The sequence below is a fragment of the Bufo bufo genome, chromosome 1 (genome assembly GCF_905171765.1).
Source record: "Bufo bufo chromosome 1, aBufBuf1.1, whole genome shotgun sequence".
Lineage (NCBI taxonomy): Eukaryota > Metazoa > Chordata > Amphibia > Anura > Bufonidae > Bufo > Bufo bufo.
In genome coordinates this window covers 709,998,169-710,020,977 of record NC_053389.1, presented here as the reverse complement: position 1 = coordinate 710,020,977, position 22,809 = coordinate 709,998,169, and the positions used below count along the sequence as shown (strand labels likewise).

Below are 22,809 nucleotides of genomic sequence, written 5' to 3'. Positions count from 1 at the left end.
TGAGGAACTAATAAGCAAATGAGGAGGACAATTATGAGGTATGGTACAATGAATGTAGTGCCTGCATGTAGTGTCCTGGTGTACAGCAATCAAACAGTGCATCAGTTCTACATGGAAATCCTCCTTTAACTCCTCCAATAACAGCTGAATAGGCGGCAGACCAGTGCCAAACTTTCCTTCTTAGTTCCTTAAAATCCACCTAGGTCCACACACTAGACCCATTTCATTTCATGAGAAAACTTGAACTTGACGGCCCATCTCTTTATAGGGTATTATTTGTATAAATTGGTAGTTTGCTCCCCTATAGCTCTGAATCATTTGATTACTAAAATGACTTGGATAAACATGTGACTGATCCAGCTATAGAATGACTAGCACATTAAATACAGAACTGAAGACAATGCATTAAGACTGTCTGATCGTATAAAGGGCCCCCAAATACTCTTGTCAGTGGATTTTGCAATGCACATATCAACAAATATATATTTAGTTCTTAGCATTCATTATCCTTGCATATATTGATTTTTTAAAACGAACGACGTAAATAATCAGGCTCCTCTTCGTCATCATCAAGGTAAACGACCGCCACTTTTTTATCATCAGAGACCATGTGACCCTGATGGACCATTCTTTGCAGCTGCACACTTTTGTCAATTTCTGACATATCACCAATGAAGTGCTGGGATGTGATATTATAAGGAAGCTGAGAGATACCAGCAATTTCTTCCTCGCCATATCCACTCTCTGCCACCTCTGAACCATCCTTTGATTCACTGTATGACTGGCTCAGTTCTTGCTTTCCTTCTGTCTTACTAGATGTAATCACCATACTACTTTCTTGGGCTCCTACTTCTCCTGTATGTTTTGTGGCAATTTTAGTTATATCCATTTGAAATGTGAATGACTTCTCTGTTGGACCCAATTTAATGTGTCTAGTTGACCTCTCACTCTCAGTGGAATCCCCAGATGGAGATGAAACAACATACTCTGATGATTCATAGGATTCTCTAGTTGGTCCTTCTAAAGAAATACGTTCTATGGTTTGACTATTAGGAGATCCTAGCTGGATATGTCTAATATATCTGTTTTTATCTTCCATGTGGGAACCATCTTCACCTCTGCTTTGAAAATTAGGTGAAATGGCGCCTTCAAAAACAATTTGCTCTCTGCTTGGACTTAATTTAATGTGGTGAACAGATGTATTGATGCTGGACTGATCTTTCGACTGAACAAAACTCTCAGTTTCTTCAGGTGACTGTGGTCCAGAAACATAACCCTGGTACTTAACTTGTTTTGCTACTTGGACTTTTTGAGTGGCAAAGTTAAATTCAATAGGATTATCATTATCATTGGTGTCTAAAGTGATATTAAGATCATTAGGTCTTGGAATTGATCCTTCCAATATAATTTCCTTACTTGTGTCACTAGAGTTGATCTTAAAAGTCGAAACAGTTTTACTTGCGCCAGCAATATTATCATTACATTTCTCTTGATCTCCACTCTGGTTTTCCTTATAAACCAATTTCTGATGAACTTGGCTTAAATTGTCATCTTTAATGGATAATCCTTCTGTGATATTATGGCCAATACCCGCTGTTTTAAAAATAGGTCCATGAAATATAATCTGTTCTGCTGGGAAATTTTCTGTTGGACTTATTTTGATATGTCTAATAGATTTGTTTTGATCTGAGGTGTCTTCTGTATTTTGCACTATGTCCAATTTAAGTGTATCTGAAACAGGGCCCTCAAAGATTATCTGCTTCTTAGAGAGCATTTCCCTGGGCCCAATTTTGAAGTGATGCTCAGACCTGTTTATTTCTGTTGGAGACAGTTCACTAGCTGAGCCATGTTCAGATCCTGTTTCCTCATGTGTGACTTGCTCATGAGTGCTAAGTTCGATGTGTTTTATGAACTTGCTTCTATCAGTGGAGATTTGCCCTGTAGATAGTTCTATAGTAGGACTGATATGGATACTTGTGGTAGTTGGCCCTTTAATACTAATCTCTTCAGTGTATTGTTCCTCACGATTATTTGCTCCTATGGTGACAGAGTGATCCGATTCCTGGTAGTTATCAGACTCTTTTGCAAATGTAAAGTTTTCATTTTGTGTTTGCAGGAAAGATTTTAAGTCATCAGTTGATTTTAAGTGTATGGTTGCCTCCTCACTTTGAACATCCTTAACCAGCTCTAACATATCTATATCATCAGTGTCTACTGTTTGTGATACATTAATTTCTGCTACAATTGTAACCATACCACTTTCTCCAGTTTGTCCAACTTTTTTTATATCCACTGCCAAACTGCTGCTTTGTGTTTGTTCCTCTCCAGCTAGTGCTGACAGTTCATCAACAAGGTCTTGTGGAAGTTTTCCTTGTAGGCAGTCCAATGCCCCTTTCAGTTTTTCCTGTGGATCTTTAATATCTTTTGACAAAAGATCAATGATTGATGACTTCATTTCTTGTGGCACTTCAATCTTTCTCTCAATTGTAACACTTTCAGTGTATGACTGATCTTTTCTGTCTTCATTACTCAAACTTTTTCCACTTTCATCAGAAGTATCTTTATCAGCTGTGCTTTGCTCAGCAGCCATGGCATTTTTAAGAAGCTCACTCAAACTCTTACGACCTTGGGATCCTTGTAGGAACTCATCTTGCCAGGAATACTTAAGATGAGATTCTTCTTCAGTGTGAATCTGTCCTCGTAAAAGCTCCTCTTCCTCCTCCTCCTCTTCTTCTAGGTATGGATTATCTTCAGGATCATAAACAAAGTAATCTATTTCCTCATCAGCATGCTCACCCTCTGTTACTTCTTCAACTTTAGATGGACCTTCCCTGAGCTGAGTGTCATCCTGTAGCTTTTCTAGTGGTATTGAGGAATGTTGTTCAGAAGTGGCTGATTCTTCAATATTGTAGGTATCTGCTTCTTCCACATGAAATGGGGTTGGTAATTCTCCCTTCTCATATTCAAATGTTCCAAATGATTCCTCAACTATCTCAACATTAATTGACTTCCCTGTCCCTGTCTTTAATCCAGAGTGTATTACATTTCCTATCCATTCTTCTGCTTGTGCTCCGGTAACATCTTTCAAGATTGTTTTCTTTGTTGTTCTCCCTTCTATTTCCTCAGGCAAGCTATCAGTTGATCCTGGTACAGTTTTTGATGGTGACTGGGTAGTTGTGTTCCATATATCTCTTAGATCAGGTTCATCAAACAAATCAAGTTCTTCTTCTGTTTTAGACTCCACAAAGATGTGTGTTTTTACAAAGCCATCACCACATTGCTCCTCCTTTTCCATGTAGGTTACGTTAGAATCATCTAGAGCAGTGGGTTGACCAAACTGTCTTAGAATATCTGCAACCATAGCTTTCTTTCCACTGTGTTCTGATGAACTGGCTGACAATTCAGATTCCACTGTGCACTTTGCATCACCTTCATACTTTTCATTCACTTTGATTGTCTCTTCGTTTTTTAGAAAAGTAGCGTCTTCATTTATATTAGTTTTAGTTCCTGAAAGCCTTGTGTGTTCTGCATGACCCCCATTCTCTATTTCTAATCTAACTTCTCTTTTCTTGTCTTCATACTGTATTGGAATATCCAGGACAACTTGTTCTCTCTGAATACTTTCTCCAAATATAGTTGTTTTGAATTCAGAGTCCTGTTGTTTCTTCTCGACCGAATAAGGGATATCTATATTTCCTAGAAAAGTGCTTTTGTCATTCAGATATGTATGGCTAATATTTCCTTGTGCTTTATCCTCCATGTAACTTTTTTGTGCACTGTTTTCAGTTTTTCTTGTTTCCAGTTTTATTGGTATCTCTAATACAATTTGTTGATCTGTTTCTGCTGTTTTCCTCACATGAGTGGTCTCATGGATGTCAACCTTAGACTCTGCTGCAACATTGTCTTCTACTTTTTCTAGCTCCTCCTTTCTTTTTTTAGCTTGTTCCCTTTTCTTCCTTTCTTTTTTCACAGGAAGCTCTTGTGGTTTAGGCTCCTGAATCATCTCTTCCTTCACTGATTCTGTTACACTTGCTGCTTCTTCACTGATCACTTTATCTTTTTTTGTATACTGGAAATTAGTTTCCAAGGTTTGTTGTATTTCTTTGAAAGGCTTTGATGTTACTTCACTTTCTTCCGTTACTTTTGTTTCTAAAGTCTTTTGGGAGATGGATTCCTGTTTTCTGTCTCCTATCCTATTATGTACATCTACTTTTTTGGCGTCTTTGGAATGAGTTCTTGGGCGAGCCACTGGTTTAAGATCTACAACTTTCTCATCTTTCCATGTTTCACTAATGAATGTAGACTGGGTTGGTGAAAATGTTGTTCTAACTGTAGGTTGCACTGGGCGATATGAAGATTGTAGGAATTCGCTCTTGTTTGATATGTCATATCTGGAGGGAAAACCTGTATCCCGTCTTCTACTTTTGTCTTGAGTTGTATTTTCATATACATGTGATACATAATCTCTACTTGCATTAGCCATGTTTGAATATTTTGACCTAATTTGTTGTTGTGGTACAGTACGAGTTAGGAATCTGTCTACATTTGTGGTGTCTATTTTTCTTCTTATTTCTTCTTTACGTCTTGTAATTGGGTATTCAGTTCCTCTGTGAGAGTATTTTGTTGATTCCTCAAAGGCTGATGTTACGTATCCTAGATAAAATATGCCATATGTTATATGGAAAATTATACATCATTTAATAAATATATTTTAGCTTGCTGTGTATCGTGCTTTCAAAATATGGTTTTAGATTTAGAATTATACCTGTAGTTATACTTTTGTTCTTTTGGGACCTTCAGTAATCAGACACTGAAACACGATATTATTATATACTGTTATAAGTTTATGGTAATCTATAGTATACCAATAGGATTACTGTCATAAAGATGTCTATAATCTGCTACTGGGACTGGGGGGATACTGGGGAATCTGGATGTTCTTAGTATAAAATACTGCATTTTAAGAAATAATTTCTAAAAATAACATTATATTAAAGGGGCATTCCAGGATTTTGTTATTGATTCTCAGAACAGGCCATTAATATCTCATAGGCTGGGGTCCAACACCAAGCACCCAGCTGTTTTAGTGTAGCTCTGGCGATGGAAATACATAGATCTGTCCATTGTGTAGTGGATGGAGCTGGTTACTGAAGCGCTGCTCACATTGAAATCAAGGGTTGGCCATCAATAACAAAACACTGGAATACTCTTTTAATGCATTTCTATATGTGTGGGTCAAAGTGAACCTAATATTTAAAGGTGTTCCTTCAAGCCCCTAAATGTATTAAAATAATAATCGATCACATATTCACTACTTAACCCCCACTGATTACAGAGCCTCTACTCCAGTCCTCAACTGCAGCCTGTATGTGCAGTGGTGATGTGGTCATAAATGGCATGTGACTGCTGCATCCAATCACTGGCCTCAGAGGTCTCATGACATATACAGCAGAGGCCAGTTATAGACTGCAGCAATCAAGTTGCGTATATGACTAAGTCACCACTACAGCCACATTAACATATAAGCAAGGACTGAAGCGGCAACACTGGAAATGGCGAGAGATTAAGTGGTGAGCAATTAGTCTTACATTATTTTAACACATTTAGGGAATTTGTGTAACTTTTAGAATAAGTCAGAAAACCTCTTAAACTTTCATGCCAATATAATTTAGAGTATTTTCCAGACAAGTTTTGTGACAGTGCTTAGGCTCCATTCAGACATCCGTATGAATGGTCCGGATCCGATCCGTTCCGTTCCGAAAAGATGCGGACAGAACACAAAACAGCATGCAAAACACTTACAGATGTGTGAATGGACCCTTACTCTGTGAAAGCAGCCTTAGGATTAATGTTACCTGCAGGTCTGTCCCTCACTGAATGTTCTGTCCAGATCACTGTACCCTTTTTGCTTTCTGCCTCCAGCAGTGCCCTGTGAGGGAAAAGACACAGAATAAGTCATTAAATTGGTGTAATATAAAATATAAAACTGTGCACTATGTAAAACAAATGGAAATACTTCACATGCAGCAAATTTCAACCATTGAGAAGTGGCTTTAATGCTATAGCAAAACCTATATACAGTGAATTATACTCATCATTGCATAGCAACAGATTTGCTAGGGAGATTTGAAAATCTGCCACGTCCCCTGAAACTTGCATGGATTTTTCCTGCATTATGTGTACAGGGGTTAAACAATATTTGCATGTATTCGGGGTCTTAGTTACAAGAGGCACACAGGTAACAACTGCAGGTGTCCATGATGCCTTAGGGGGCCCAAGGCCCAGTATTATAAATGACACATGGTAATAGGTGGGGGGCCCATTTGCAGATTTTGCAATGGGGCCATGAGCTTCAAGATATACCTCTGCTTGAATTGTACTGTTATGGGATTGGAGTTGTCTGAGATATTTAAAAATCTCAGACAAGCCCTAAAATGGCCTATAAAAGACAAAAAAAGAAACTTTCTCCTGCTGTTTTTTTTGCAAACAGTGGCGGTGATGGTGGTCTGCTAAGGCCAATGATTGGCTGTATTGGTCACTAGTTGTATCCTGGCACCTCACCGCTGCAGTTTGTAAACAAACAGTGGCAGGAGGACTAGACCAGCACCGCAGAAAACGGCACCGGAGAAAGGGGTGAGCATGATGGTTTTTAATTTTCTGAGATTTTTAATTGTCTCGAAGAACCCCTTTAATCTGCTACATGTGAACACAGATCTAGGAGGTCATTTATTAATGTTTTTACTCCACTTTCTGGCGTATTTATGTCACAGATTTTTTGCTAAGGTGTTTTGCATCAAAATCAGCGATTTTTCCCAGTTTACACCACTTTTGCCTAGTGCCAAAAAAGGGGGAGTGGCGTGGGCGGGGAAGAAGGGGGGCCGCAGGCCCGTTTCATTCATCATCTTCCACACCAGTTTTTGGAGTAGAGAATTACCTTAAACTAAATTAAAGCATGCAGCACGGCCGGTTGTTGCAAGCGGCAAAGTTATTTAGAGGCCTACCCTCAACATAACTTTGGCGCATCCACCGGCAGTGCAAAGGCATTAAATAAATGTCCCTCTTAGTCTAGCTTTTACACATTTACTGTACGCTTGATGAAGGTAATTTATTAATATGAATAGTGAGTTTTTATAAGACTACTGATTACATTTTGTAATGTCTGACCTGCCCTGTAAAGAACTAATTCCTTAATTTCCCCGAAATTGCCTTCCTCCCATCGCCACCACCTCAATAAAAGCTGTTTTGGTGGTTGGCACAATAGACATTGCCTTATGTTATGATATAACCTACTATGCGGCAATTTAACCCCTTGTTAAAGCTCGAAAACTCCCTAAAGTATCCATCCTGAGTCATTACCCTCCTGCCCACCAGGCCTCAAACTCCTCCAGTTTAGCAAATTCTGAACAAACTTCTTTATCTTATATAAGAAAGTATCTCATGTACCCGAACACTCCCATGAGCTGTTCGATCCTTTACCCATGTTTTATGAATCTCTTGAAAGTAGGAAATTGGTAGTTCGCTCCACTTAGCCTATTACCCGCTATTGTTTTCAACAGTACTTACACGTAATCCATGGGCAATGACTCTCACTCAGTGAAGGCTCACTTAATGCCCATCCTCTCAGATGTTGCAATTGGTCAGATAAATAAGGTTTGGCAGTCCCACTTCCCCCCCTTCTGTGGTTGTTGTAACATCTCCAGCTGTATTCACAGCATGGATTTCTTCCACACCAGGTCTCGGAAGACCCCATTGATCATATGGAGCAGACAAAGTGGCAACCAGACCAGTGCATTATCCAACAGATATACTGTAAGATCTGTGGCATTACAATCATTTTGACTAAGTTAGCCTTGCCAATCATACTGAGAAGGAGCTTACACCATGCAGCTGTTTTATGTTGTAGACGTGAAAACAAAGGTACTACATTAAGGGCTTCATAATCTCTGTTATTAGCTGTGCACTAATTTGTATGCCCAGGTATTTGAAACATGATATAATCTAGAGCCCTCCCATCACTGCACTGTGGGCCCACAAGTATACTCTTATTTAAAACGGACAAAAGTCCAAAGTGATCAATTATCCCCATTCCCTTTTCTAAAGAATATGTCCAATTGCCCAGAAACAACAGCATGTCATCAGCGTATAACGCCACTTTTTCCTGTTGATGCCCTACAATATCCAGAGATGCTCTTATCACCGCCTCTAAGGGCTAAATCACAATAGCTAATGAGTGGTGACAAATGGCACCCCTGCTGTATCCCTCTACATAGGGAGAAGGAGTCACAGAGAATCCTGTTTGCTCTAACCCTTGCCTTAGCAGCCGAGTATAACAAACTGTTCTGTAAAACCTAGGTGTCGCAGAGAAGCCCAAAGATATGTCCATTCAATTTTATTAAAAGCTTGAGCTGCATCAAAAGACGCTACTGCTTGAAGACCCTTCTTATTAGTAGGGACCTAAAGATTCAGGAAGATTCTCCCAATATTAAACGCAGTTGGCATATTCAGCATAAAACTGGTCTGGTCTTAGTGTATTACAGATGTGATCACCTTATTATGCCTATTCGCCAATATTTTGGTAATAATCTTCACATCCACTGTTAAAAGTGTAATTGATCGATATGACTCAGGTAGTTGGGGGTCTTTATCAGGTTTTGGAATCACAACTATAATAGCCTTGTTCATGGAAGCAAGCAGACGACCCTCCACTAGTGGTGCTTGCTAGACTGATAGTAATTGGGGAAGTAAAACCTCCTTATATTGTTTATAGACCTCAGCAGGCAACCCATCAACACCGTGGCTTTATGGTTGGATATATCATTTAGGACTTTCTCCATTTCTTCTACAGTCAATGGGAAAACCAGCATGTAAGCATCTTCTTCAGATAGTCCAGGCAAGGACAAAGGCTCTAAGAATGCAGATAGCTCCAGATCAGAGGAGCTAACATTTGATGTATATTCTGCCACAGATGTACAGTACGGGTCCATAAATATTGGGACATCGACACAATTCTAAAATTTTTGGCTCTATACACCACCACAATGGATTTGAAATTAAATGAACAAGATGTCCTTTAACTGCAGACTGTCAGCTTTAATTTGAGGGTATTTACATCCAAATCAGATTAACTGTGTAGGAATTACAACAGTTTGCATATGTGCCTCCCACTTGGTAAGTGACCAAAAGTAATGGGACAATTGGCTTCTCAGCTGTTCCATGGCCAGGTGTGTGTTATTCCCTCATTATCCCAATTATAATGAGCAGATAAAAGGTCCAGAGTTCATTTCAAGTGTGCTATTTGCATTTGGAATCCGTTGCTGACAACTCTCAAGATGAGATCCAAAGAGCTGTCACTATCAGTGAAGCAAGCCATCATTAGGCTGAAAAAACAAAACAAATCCATCAGAGAGATAGCAAAAACATTAGGCGTGGCCAAAACAACTGTTTGGAACATTCTTAAAAAGAAGGAACGCATCGGTGAGCTCAGCAACACCAAAAGACCCGGAAGACCATGGAAAACAACTGTGGTGGATTACCAAAGAATTCTTTCCCTGGTGAAGAAAACACCCTTTACAACAGTTTGCCAGATCAAGAACACTCTCCAGGAGGTAGGTGTATGTGTGTCAAAGTCAACAATCAAGAGAAGACTTCACCAGAGTGAATAGAGGGTTCACCACAAGATGTAAACCATTGGTGAGCCTCAAAATCAGGAAGGCCAGATTAGGGTTTGCCAAATGACATCTAAAAAAGCCTTTACAGTTCTGGAACAACATCCTATGGACAGATGAGACCAAGATCAACTTGTACCAGAGTGATGGGAAGAGAAGAGTATGGAGAAGAAAAGGAACTGCTCATGATCCTAAGCATACCACCTCATCAGTGAAGCATGGTGGTGGTAGTGTCATGGCGTGGGCATGTATGGCTGCCAATTTAACTTGTTCTCCTGTATTTATTGATGATGTGACTGCTGACAAAAGCAGCAGGATGAATTCTGAAGTGTTTCGGACAATATTATCTGCTCATATTCAGCCAAATGCTTCAGAACTCATTGGACGGCGCTTCACAGTGCAGATGGACATTGACCCAAAGCATACTGCAAAAGTAACCAAAGAGTTTTTTAAGGGAAAGAAGTGGAATGTTATGCAATGGCCAAGTCAATCACCTGACCTGAATCTGATTGAGCATGCATTTAACTTGCTGAAGACAAAACTGAAGGGAAAATGCCCAAAGAACAAGCAGGAACTGAAGACAGTTGCAGTACAGGCCTGGCAGAGCATCACCAGGGATGAAACCCAGCGTCTGGTGATGTCTATGCATTCCAGACTTCAGGCTGTAATAGACTGCAAAGGATTTCCAACCAAGTATTAAAAAGTGAAAGTTTGATTTCTGATTATTATTCTGTCCCATTACTTTTGGCCCCTTAACAAGTGGGAGGCACATATATAAACTGTTGTAATTCCTACAACGTTCACCTGATTTGGATGTAAATACCCTCAAATTAAAGCTGACAGTCTGCAGTTAAAGCACATTTTGTTTGTTTCGTTTCAAATCCATTGTGGTGGTGTATAGAGCCAAAAATGTTAGAATTGTGTCGATGTCCCAATACTTATGGACCTGACTGTACGTTAGAGAAGTATCTGACTGGTTGTTAGTGGTAATCTCTGTACAAGCAATGGTAGACAGCTGAACTCACTAATATCCCTAGGTCGTGGTACCAGTTGCATGTGACAATCCAAAGAGTAGAATACAATGGAGATGCTTTGGTAATTTATTGAGTTTACCTTGAGCAAAACACATAGAGGAAATTAGAGGATACTAGAGGACATTAGAGGTCAAAATGAAATGCTCTCACCAGCTCTGAGTCTGCTGAAGGAAAGGAAGACAGAGGAACAGAGCACAGTATGTGATGTCACAGAAAGGGAGGACTAGGACAGAGAGCAAAGGCAATGGAATTTACATAATACATTTCAGAAAACCTATAACAAGAGTGACCACAGGATGGCAGCATTACATAACATGGTACTGATATGATAACACAAACAGCCATTTATCTAAATGAAGAAATAATTGCTGGGACAGCACAATGTATATTGATTGAAACAGAATTTCTGAAGTAATTCAGCTTTTCCAGATGTGTTAGATAAAGCAGATATAATTTAGGACGTTAAAACTAAAACAAAAAAAGTTTATTAATAGTCTGCATTAAAAATACACACTTGGGGGTATGACCTAGAAAATGTAATATGTGATAGGGTGACTCAGAGGTCAAAACTTGGTTCACGATGGCTACGTAGGTTGAACGCTGTAGATACGTTCAGAGCCTATTTTTTACATGTAGGTCAGGTGGACACACTCAAAAGTTAAGACCACCAAGGCAGAGGATGAGAGGCAGGCATCCAAAACGTATTCACTAATGAGTAATATGTGGTATGTATAGTGCCACTGTATCATAGATGCCCGCACAGGTCATACCTCTGAAATCCTATCCAATGCCGGGCTCAATGGGAGCAAAAGGTTAACGGCTGGATATTTAGTATTCACTCAGAGGATGGCCGTGCACTTTGCCATCCACTGAGGACAATGAAAAAGAGGTGTCACAGTAATAGCCTGTAAAAAGACTGCTGATATGGTTCATAGACAGCCAAACATCAGCATGAACTGGCAAACACGTGGTAAGTATAGGGCTCAACGCGTTTCTATGCACAGGACATGCGCACTTCATCAGGAGCCATTAGACTAGTAAGCACCAAACGCTGAAGCCTGCCTAAGCCGCACTGCTCTAGTTTAAGAGTCGGCATTCTAGAGTAGCTCTGATGTGAGCCTCGGCAGTAGGAACAGTGCATGGAGGACTTCTAGGTGTAGTGTCCCACTAGGTAAATGTGGGCACTACACAAGGGTCAATTGGGCCACGTGGTACTCTTACTCCTGAGGGACAGTGGCAGTGTATTTAACAGTCCATTTTAATGTATTTCCATATGTTTTTATGTGTATTTTCCCTGTGATATGTGCAGCAGGCCTAATATGGTGTAGTTTAGCATCCTAAACACTAGAGGGAGCTAGGGAACACCCTGTATAAATATTTAGACCCAGACAGGGAGGAGTTAGTCTGTAGTCAGGAGTCTGTGGAGACAGAAGTGAGAGGGCACCAGCCAGAGACATGCTGAGGGCCTCCTCCTGACATGCAGCTAGATAGTCCAGGCTTCTAGTTGCCACCAGGAGGCTATTGGGAAGAAGTCCAGCCTGCCTGTAGAACATGAGCCATAGTTAGCTCAGAAGAGTCACCCCAAGAGAAGAGTTTGCCTCCTGGGAGAAACCTGCAAATCCCACAAGCCAAGCAGAGCCAGTGTTTCCAGCTAAAACAAGTAAGCTGAAGGGCAGAAGAATTATTCATTTAAAGTGAGGATAAATACGGGAGGAAGATTGTTTACCAGCATTAGGGCATCCGGGCCTTGGGATAGAACCAGACAGGAGTTCTAAGGAACAGTGTACACTATTTCTGAGGAGAAGGTACAGCCTGGTCTGAGTGTGTTGTTGTTACCCTCTGAGTATCTTGCAAGGAACAGTATACCTGCCATACACTGCGTGCAGAATTATTAGGCAAATGAGTATTTTGACCACATCATCCTCTTTATGCATGTTGTCTTACTCCAAGCTGTATAGGCTCGAAAGCCTACTACCAATTAAGCATATTAGGTGATGTGCATCTCTGTAATGAGAAGGGGTGTGGTCTAATGACATCAACACCCTATATTAGGTGTGCATAATTATTAGGCAACTTCCTTTCCTTTGGCAAAATGGGTCAAAAGAAGGACTTGACAGGCTCAGAAAAGTCAAAAATAGTGAGATATCTTGCAGAGGGATATACTGAATATACATACATGGAGAGCGGCGCCCAGGGATCCCCCTGCACTTACTATTATCCCCGGGCGCCGCTCCGTTCTTCTGTTATAGGCTCCGGTAAAGTCACAGTTAGGCTCCACCCATTTGAGCCTGCCGGCGTCTCTTTCTCCTATGTTGTAGCGCTGGCCAATCGCAGCGCTCAGCTCATAGCATGGCTAAGAGCTGAGCGCTGCGATTGGCCAGCGCTACAGCATAGGAGAAGGAGACCGAGGCAGGCTCAAATGGGTGGAGCCTAACTGTGACTTTACCGGAGCCTATAACAGGAGAACGGAGCGGCGCCCGGGGATAATAGTAAGTGCAGGGGGATCCCTGGGCGCCGCTCTCCATGTATGTATATTCAGTTTACTTACTTGATTCAGATGAAAGGTCCTCTTTAAGGGCAAGTCAGGAGCGTCCCGCTGTATGACCAAAAGGGCTGGCCCACCATGGATGCTCCCAATAGAGTACACTGCCGAGGGCTCGAGTCGAGGGGGAACGGGTGGGAACGGCGTTCCTGCACTTTTTTCACAGCAGGAACGCCGTTCCCGTTCACAGGGCCGGCTCTTCCATAAGGCAGACCAAGCGGTCTTTTTTTAATCACTTACTTGCCAGCAGCGCAGCACTGCCGGGCGCCCTCCCCTCCCCAGCCAGTGTTCACTCTAAGCCACAGATAGGCGCAGGAGACTGCTGATTGGCCAGTATCAGCTAGCTGCCCTGCCATTGGTCCATCCTTTCACACCCCCTTCTCTCTGGAGCTGAACACAGCAGGAGGTTGTGAAGCCTGCGTTCTCACAGTGGGTCATGTGACCATGAAGGAGCATGTGACCAGTGACGTCACAGACCTCCTTCTAACAAATCCATTCTAGCATCTACCCAGCATGTATGGCAGGACTCTGCTGAGCAAAGACCATGTGCCCAGGTGAGGTGACCACAGAAGTGCCCTGGCATCTGTCTGCTGCTGGAAGCTCAATGTGGAGCTTTATGAATGTAAAAACTAATGCCCAAGAGGCTAAACAAAGCCCTGCTTGTCTGCTTCTGACCCTAATTTTAACACATAACGTTCATTTGATTCCAATTTACTCTAACACCTAAAGGGATTTTTTTAAAGCCTGCTGTTTCTCTAGAAGATGACCTTCTGTTGATAGTAGTGTTAATAGAGTCTCAAAGGTCTGTAAAAATAGGGTAACTGCTTTTATAGACCCTTGAGACTCTATTAACACTACTATAAACATAAGGTCACCTAGAGAAAGAGCAAGTTTTTAAAATATTTTTTTTTTCCTATAGGTGTTAAAACATAACTTATTTGATTGCTTGAACACCTAAAGGAAAACAAATTAAAAACCTGCTGTTTCTCAAGATGACCTTATGTTGATAGCAGTGGTAATAGAGTTTGAAAGGTCTATAGAAGCAGTTACCCTATGTTTACAGACCTTTGAGGCTCTATTAACACTACTGTCAACATAAGGTCATTTAGAGACACAGCAGGTTTTTAAAATGATTTTTCCTTTAGGTGTTACAGCAATCAAATGAAAGTTATGTTTTAACACCTAAAGGAAAAACATAATTAAAAAAACATGCTGTTTCTCTAAATGACCTGATGTTGATAGTAGTGTTAATAGAGTCTCAAAGGTTTGTAAAAATAGTGTACCTGCTTCTATAGACCTTTGAGACTCTATTACCACTACTTTTAGCATAAGATCATCTGGAGAAACATCAGGTTTTTTAAATTATTATTTTTTCTTTAGGTGTTAGAGCAATCAAATGGAGGGGGAGAAATGTGACATGGGTGAGGATGGGGTTACATGATGGGCCGGAGACAATGTCTGTAGTCTGTCTGTGCCATGGACGGGGAGAAATATGACATGGAGGGCTGATAGCTGACATGGGGGTCTAATCTGAGGCATTTGGGCTGTGCCAGTGAGCTGAGGTCTAATTAACATTGGGGGTCTGATGGCTGGTCTGACCTGAGGTGGAATGAAAAATATTGTTTCCTATTATCCTCCTCTAAAACCTAGGTGCGTCTTATGGGCCGGTGCATCTTATAGGGCGAAAAATATGGTACTTGCTTGCTCCTTTGCGTACGCCACTTGCTTGCTCCTTTGCGTACGCCGCGCGCCGTGACGTCACGCGGAGGCATTTGGGTGAGTTCCCACCCTTTTTTTCCCAGGACTTGACCCCTGACACTGCCAATCCCCTTGTGAGTCCCATCATGTACGTGATGAGGATCCACTTCCCCCTCCCCACCTAGCTATGCCTGTATGAAATGTAAATGTTAATATTAGAATCCATTTACATTATGTTGCCTCCCATAGAATGTATAAAGCATTGTGTAATGGAGAACAGGGCCTAACTGCTAAGTTACTGGGCAGATGGCTTGGAAGATCTGGCTATTGTCAGTAGTTTGTGCAGCCACACAGCAGGACATCATATGTGACAACAGGGGCTCAGAAGTAAGCTAAAGCATAAGCTCCCGAGATTGCAGACCCAAAATAAAAGCAGACTCATAGTTGACACCATCCTGCTGGGATTCGGAAACTGACTCACTGCGTCTCTCTGACTAGAGATAATGTTTTTTCAGTATGTGAGGTGTGAATAAAAAATGATGGCCAAAATACCAACCACACCAAGCGGGAAAGGGAGCGGTTGCAATGTAACATGAACTTGAAGACAGGTGGTTGTAGAAGTGGGCAGATTCCATTTCCATTAGTCCCATGCACCTCTACCACTGACACGGCATATAAATCAGAAAGTGGATAACAGCAACAAGATAGCAATAAACAAGAAGAGTAACAAAGTATGGCAGGATCTAAGGGCCTCTCACCTCTCCATTAACTTCAATGCTTATATTTAGTACTAGTCATCATGGTCCAGGATTAGGATTGTGAAAATAGCGCTGAGGATTCAGAAAACTTCTCCAATAACAGACTACACTTTTTATTCCATTTCTGGCTATGCTCACAAAAGCCAATTTTTGGAGTAGATGTTTTGGTAAGTCGCTTTCTCCACCCTCAATATTAGGCTTCATGCACACAACTGTATCTGTATTTTGGTCCACAAAGCAGGGACCTGCAAAATACAAATGTCCGTGTACACTCTGCATTTTTTTTACTTGCAAGGACTATTCTTGTCTGCAATACGGACAAGAATAGGACATGAAAGAAAGGAAAAAGGCAGTCTAACACCTGGAATTACTGTGAAAAGAGCTCAAGTTTATTAAACGACAACTGTAAAATACATATAGGTCGACATACAATGGATGCATTCAATGCTATTTAACTTTGTACTAAGTAGTACGTGGCGTGCTGTATAACAAATGAGATTTCATAGCATTGCATACATAACCTCAGATATCAATAATTAAAAGACAATGCTATATATAACTCCTAAAGATAAGTATAGTGATTTTATAGCATCAATACTACGTATTAATTGTTGTAATGTCAGTAGATGGAGACAATCTATGGGCTTATAGTCCTTATACAAGATAAAAAGTATAAGAAATAAATAAAAACACTCTCTGATGGGTTTGTTTTGTTTTTTCAGCCTAATGATGGCTTGCTTCACTTATAGTGAAGGCTTTTTGGATCTCATCTTGAGAGTTGACAGCAACAGATTCCAAATGCAAATAGCACACTTGAAATGAACTCTGGACCTTTTATCTGCTCATTGTAATTGGGATAATAAGGGAAAAACACACACCTGGCCATGGAACAGCTGAGAAGCCAATTGTCCCATTACTTTTGGTCCCTTAACAAGTGGGAGGCACATATGCAAACTGTTGTAATCCCTACACCGGTCACCTGATTTGGATGTAAATACCCTCAAATTAAAGCTGACAGTCTGCAGTTAAAGCACATCTTGTTTGTTTCATTTCAAATCCATTGTGGTGGTGTATAGAGCCAAAAATGTTAGAATTGTGTCGATGTCGATATTTATGGACCTGACTGTATGATGCTGTAAGTTTGTGCAAATAAACCTGGGGTTTTGGCTGGGAATTGTGTCTGTAATACAGATCCTAAAATACGCTTACTTAACTACCTCAGGACCGCCGTACACAGGATTGCGTCCTGGCGGCGGCCCTGTTATTTCTCCTGGACGCGCCGATGCGTCCTCTCGCGAGACGCGAGATTTCGAGCATAGCCGGCCCGCGCATGCGTAGTGCGGGCCGGGAATCGTCGCAGGAGAAGTTCGTCACCAGCCTGCCAGCCAATGATCGTCACTGGCAGGCTGGTGACTTTTGAAAAATCAAATCAGAAACCATATAACACACTATATTTATAAATATAGTGTGTTAAATGGCTTCTGAGCTCTCTGTTGGGTCCTTTTCGTCGGTTGGTCCCAGCAGAGAGCACACATCACTGTGAGTAAACCAAACACTTCACACTTAGCCCCAGATCACCCCCCCATCACCCCAATTAACCCCTTGATCACCCCTGTCAATCACTAGTGAAAGGGAAAAAAGTGATCAGTGTAAACTGTCACTTTTTTTTTCCACCAGTATTGACTATTAGGTTTAGGATAGTTTAGGCCCCTTTGGTAGGTAGTTAGCGTTGGTTAGCGCCCAGCCCACCGCACCGCAGTCACCGATTCGCTGATTAGCGTATCACTAATCAGCATTGGTACTTTTATAGTATCTGTAAGTGATCAGAACTGATCACAGTCAGATCTATAATAGTATTAGTGTCACCTTAGCTCGCCCTCCACACAAAACGCAGTGTTTGCCTGATCGGTCGCCCACACGTGCGTTCACCCACGCCCGCCCCGCCGCAGTGACAAAAAATATATATTTTTTTTATCACTGCACAATCACTTCACAAGCGCTGCGGCGATAAAAAAAAATCAGTTTTGATATTTTTTATCCATCGCAGCGGCCTCCGGTACTTCGCTAAACTCCCATTTGTAAGACAGGCTTGCTTTTTTTCTTGGGTAGTCTCAGGGAATACCCCTAAATTTAGTTGACCAAATGGCAAATAAGGGGTATTCTTCTGAAGAGGCCTACAGGATTCTGACCCAGTCGGATGAGGAATGGGAACCCTCATCTGATGAATCTAGCGGGTCAGAATACGAACCTGTAGAAAGCAGTGGCAGTCTGACCCAAAGTTCGGACGATGAGGTTGAGGTCCCTGATACCACCAGGCATACCCGGCCCCGTGTTGCTAGACCACAGGTTGCGCAGGATCCGCTTCAAGGGCAGCAGAGTGGGGCTGGCGCTGTCGGATTACGTGGTGAGGCAAACACCAGCAGCGCAGCCCATCCTGGACCTAGTACCAGCACTGCCGTAGAACATGGTGAAGTGGTGAGCACCAGAAGGGCAGTTGAAGCTGGTACGGTGGCATGTGCATTAGTTCCCCCATCGCAGCCACCGCACAGACAGGCCCGTAGAGCCCTTAGAGTCCCTGAGGTGCTGGCAAACCCTGATTGGCAGCCCCCAACTTCAGCCGCACCAGTAGTTCCCCCTTTCACCGCCCAGTCTGGAGTTCGGGTTGAGACAGCTCAGATCGGATCGGCTCTGGGGTTTTTTGAGCTGTTCTTGACTGCGGAGCTCTTAGACTTAGTCGTGGCAGAAACAAACCGGTATGCCACTCAATTTATAGCCGCCAACCCGAGAAGCTTTTATGCCCAGTCTTTCCAGTGGAAACCCGTCCAAGTTTCCGAATTTAAAACTTTTCTGGGCCTTCTCCTCAACATGGGCCTGACAAAAAAGCATGAATTGCAGTCATATTGGTCCATGAACCCAATTCATCACATGCCCATGTTCTCTGTTGCCATGTCCAGGACACGATTTGAGACCATCCTGCGTTTCCTGCACTTTAGTGACAACAGCACCTCTCGTCCCAGAGGCCACCCAGCTTTTGACCGGCTCCACAAAATTCGGCCCCTCATAGACCACTTTAACACCAAATTTGCAGATTTGTATACCCCTGAGCAAAACATCTGCATAGACGAGTCCCTTATACATTTTACCGGGCGTCTTGGCTTCAAACAATACATCCCAAGCAAGCGCGCCCGGTATGGGGTCAAATTGTATAAGCTCTGCGAAAGGGCCACAGGCTATACGCACAAATTTCGAGTCTATGAGGGTAAAGATCAGACCCTGGAGCCGGTCGATTGTCCTGACTACCTGGGGAGCAGTGGGAAGACAGTCTGGGACTTGGTGTCACCCTTATTCGGAAAGGGGTACCATCTTTATGTGGACAATTTATACACAAGTGTGCCCCTCTTCAGGCATTTGTTTTTAGAACAGATTGGCTGCTGTGGCACCCCGCGACCTAGTCGCCGGGGCTTCCCGCAACGGCTCGTTACCACCCGTCTTGCAAGGGGGGACAGGGCTTTCTTGTGTAACGAAGTACTGCTCGCGGTGAAATGGAGAGACAAGCGTGACGTTTACATGCTCTCCTCCATTCACACAGACACGACATTCCAAATAGAACGAGCAACCAGTGTCATTGAAAAGCCCCTCTGTGTCCACAACTATAATTTGCTCATGGGAGGGGTGTACTTCAATGACCAGATGTTGGCTCCTTATTTACTTTCCCGCAGGACCAGACGCTGGTATAAGAAGGTGTCTGTATATTTAATTCAATTGGCACTGTACAATAGTTTTGTTCTCTACAGTAAGGCTGGGAGACCAGGATCCTTCCTCGAATTTCAGGAAGAGATCATCGAGAACCTCCTGTATCCAGGAGGTTCCGTGGCCTCATCCACCAGTGTAGTGAGCCGTCTACACGAGCGACATTTCCCCAATGTCGTTGCTGGTACCTCAACCCAAGCGCCACCCCGAAAAAAATATTGTGTCTGTAGCAGGAGTAAAATAAGGCGTGACATCCGCTATTTCTGTCCTGACTGCTCTGACCACCCTGCCCTATGCTTAGGGGAGTGTTTCCGGAAGTACCACACACAGGTACACTATTAGCATAGCATTGCGTGACACAGGACAGGCACACAGGGCTATTAGGGCCCTTTCACTCACAGCTGCTGCAAACCTCTCCTTTCACCTGGGACAAAGTGCATAATGTACTTCGCCACATCTCTGGGCGATTTGCGCTTTGCAGATTGTCCCATGGGGAAGGAGAGGTTTGTCCTATAAAGGTAAAAAAAAAAAAAAAAAAATCACTGGTAAGCAAAAAAGTTAATGTTCTGTTCCAAAAGTTCAATAAAGTTTATAAAAGTTAATGTTCTGTTCAAATGTTATATAAAGTTAATGTTAATACATTTATTGCGTTGCGGCCTGTTTTTTTTTTTGATTTTTTTTACCTTCTAGGTGGACCAACCGATGAACCAGCTGCAGCACTGATGTGCATTCTGACAGAAGCATTATGCGGCGCTGCAAGACGAGATTTCTCCTCTGCAGTAAAAAAGATACGTTTGCCGAGGCTGTGGGGCAGTGTTCATATGCTTTGGCAAACACTTTGTATATAAAAAAATAAAAATATGAAAATCCCGGCAATGATTTATTCATCCACATCGATTGATGTGAATGGAGAAATCGGGTTTGCCAGGGCATACGGGCTGAGTGGGTTTGGATGTTGGGCGGAGCTCCTATGTCCTGGCAGACGCCTTTCCCCTCCTTTTTTTTTTTGGCAGAGATTTTTTCATCCACATTGATCGATGCGAATGAAGAAATCTGTGCCGTTCATTTTTTCTTTCAGCCCAGAGGCTGAACGGAAAAAGAAAAATCTCATTACCCGTATGCTCAATATAAGGAAAATAGCAGAAACTCCTAATGCTGGCCATACATGTAATGATTGCGGAGACCCTCAAATGCCAGGGCAGTACAAACACCCCACAAATGACCCCATTTTGGAAAGAAGACACCCCAAGGTATTCGCTGAGGGGTATATTGAATCCATGAAAGATTGAACTTTTTGTCCCAAGTTAGCGAAAAGGGAGACTTTGTGAGAAAAAACAAAAAAAAATCTATTTCCGCTAACTTGTGGCAAAAAAAAAATCTTCTATGAACTCGCCATGCCCCTCATGGAATACCTTGGGGTGTCTTCTTTCCTAAATGGGGTCACATGTGGGGTATTTATACTGCCCTGGCATTTTAGGGGCCTTAAAGTGTGAGAAGAAGTCTGGAATCCAAATGTCTAAAAATGCCCTCCTAAAAGGAATTTGGGCCCCTTTGGGCACCTAGGCTGCAAAAAAGTGTCACACATGTGGTATCGCCGTGCTCAGGAGAAGTTGGGCAATGTGTTTTGGGGTGTCTTTTTACATATACCCATGCTGGGTGAGAAAAATATATCTCTCTAAAATGACAACTTTGTATAAAAAAATGGGAAAAGTTGACTTTTAGAGAGATATTTCTCTCACCCAGCATGGGTATATGTAAAAAATACACCCCAAAACACATTGCCCTACTTTTTCTGAGTACTGCGATACCACATGTGTGACACTTTTTTGCAGCCTAGGTCCCCAAAGGGGCCCAAATTCTAAAGAGCACCTTTAGGATTTCACTAGGCATTTGGATTCCAGACTTCTTCTCACGCTTTAGGTCCCCTAAAATGCCAGGGCAGTATAAATATCCCACAAGTGACCCCATTTTGGAAAGAAGACACAAGGTATTTCGTGATGGGCATAGTGAGTTCATGGAAGTTTTTATTTTTTGTCACAAGTTAGTGGAATATGAGACTTTGTAAGAAGAAAATAATAAAAATCATCATTTTCCGCTAACTTGTGACAAAAAATAAAAACTTCTATGAACTCACTATGCCCATCAGCGTGAAAGTAGTGTAGTGCATAATTGTAAAAAGTGGTCTGGTCATTAAGAGGGTTTAAGCTAGGGGAGCTGAGGTGGTTAAAGGGGTTCTCCAGGAATTAAAAAAATGAAAATACTCAAATATTATTTTATAATAAATATATTCAAAAATACCTTTCATTAGTTATAATGGCTCGTTTTATCTAGAGAGCAATCATTAGGAGAAAAAAAATGGCTGCCATCCTATCAGTACACACAAAACCTGTCCTAATCACACAGCAGGAAAAGTTACTTCACCATAATGAGCCATAGAGCTGCCTCATCCTCATCATGATCCTGAATACAGGAGAATCTCTGTGGGAATGGAGATGATGAGGAGACATGAGAGGAAGGTGAGGTGTGGCTAATGAGCAGCAGCACTTGTTTACAGTTTCCAGTACCACACCAACACATTACCACAGCCTGTCCTGTCCGTCCACTCTGTACTTCATGTCTCCTCATGAACTAAATTCCCCAGAGATTCAGCTGAAGTTCTTATCATTAGTGTTGGGCGCGAATATTCGAATCACGAATATTAATCGCGAATATCGGCACTTCGAGAAATCACGAATATTTAGAATATAGTGATATATATTTTCGTAATTTTTAATATTCTAGATTTTTTTAAATCAGTAACCTCCCTTCTTGCTTGTGGGCCAATGAGAAGGCTACAATGTCTTTGTCTGAGCTTAGCAAAATCCCTAGCAAACAAAAGGAAAGTTGCCTAGCACTTACTATATAAGAACCTCCCCCGCAGCCATTTTCTAAAGTTTTTTTAAAGTTCTGAGAGACCCTTATTTCTGATATTTGCGGACTCTATACTGACAGGGAATGTCCCACAGGATTGGCACATGGCAAATGTCGTGCCAATATTCAAAAAGGGTCCACAAACAGAGCCTGGAAACTATAGGCCGGTAAGTTTAACATCTGTTGTGGGTAAACTGTTTGAAGGTTTTCTGAGAGATGCTATCCTAGAGCATCTCAACGGAAATAAGCAAATAACGCCATATCAGCATGGCTTCGTGAGGGATCGGTCATGCCAAACTAATTTAATCAGTTTCTATGAGGAGGTAAGTTCTAGACTTGACAGCGGCGAATCAATGGATGTCGTATATCTGGACTTCTCCAAAGCATTTGACACTGTACCACATAAAAGATTAGTGTATAAAATGAGAATGCTTGGACTGGGAGAAAACGTC

The 22,809-nt window shown here is 42.0% G+C and overlaps 1 protein-coding gene across 1 annotated transcript in view; it reads right to left on the bottom strand.

Annotated features, from left to right (window-relative positions):
- Nucleotides 1-521: 521 nt before the first annotated feature.
- The window catches only part of SYNM (synemin), a 99,940-nt gene continuing 77,652 nt past the window's right edge, over nucleotides 522-22,809 (bottom strand). Inside the window, exons 3-4 of the mRNA XM_040414216.1 lie at nucleotides 5,856-5,929; nucleotides 522-4,653 (exon numbers count right to left, since the gene is read on the bottom strand). Of these exons, the coding sequence (XP_040270150.1) occupies nucleotides 527-4,653; nucleotides 5,856-5,929 (4,201 nt within the window). The 3' untranslated portion in view covers nucleotides 522-526. The remainder of the gene's footprint in view (nucleotides 4,654-5,855; nucleotides 5,930-22,809) is intronic.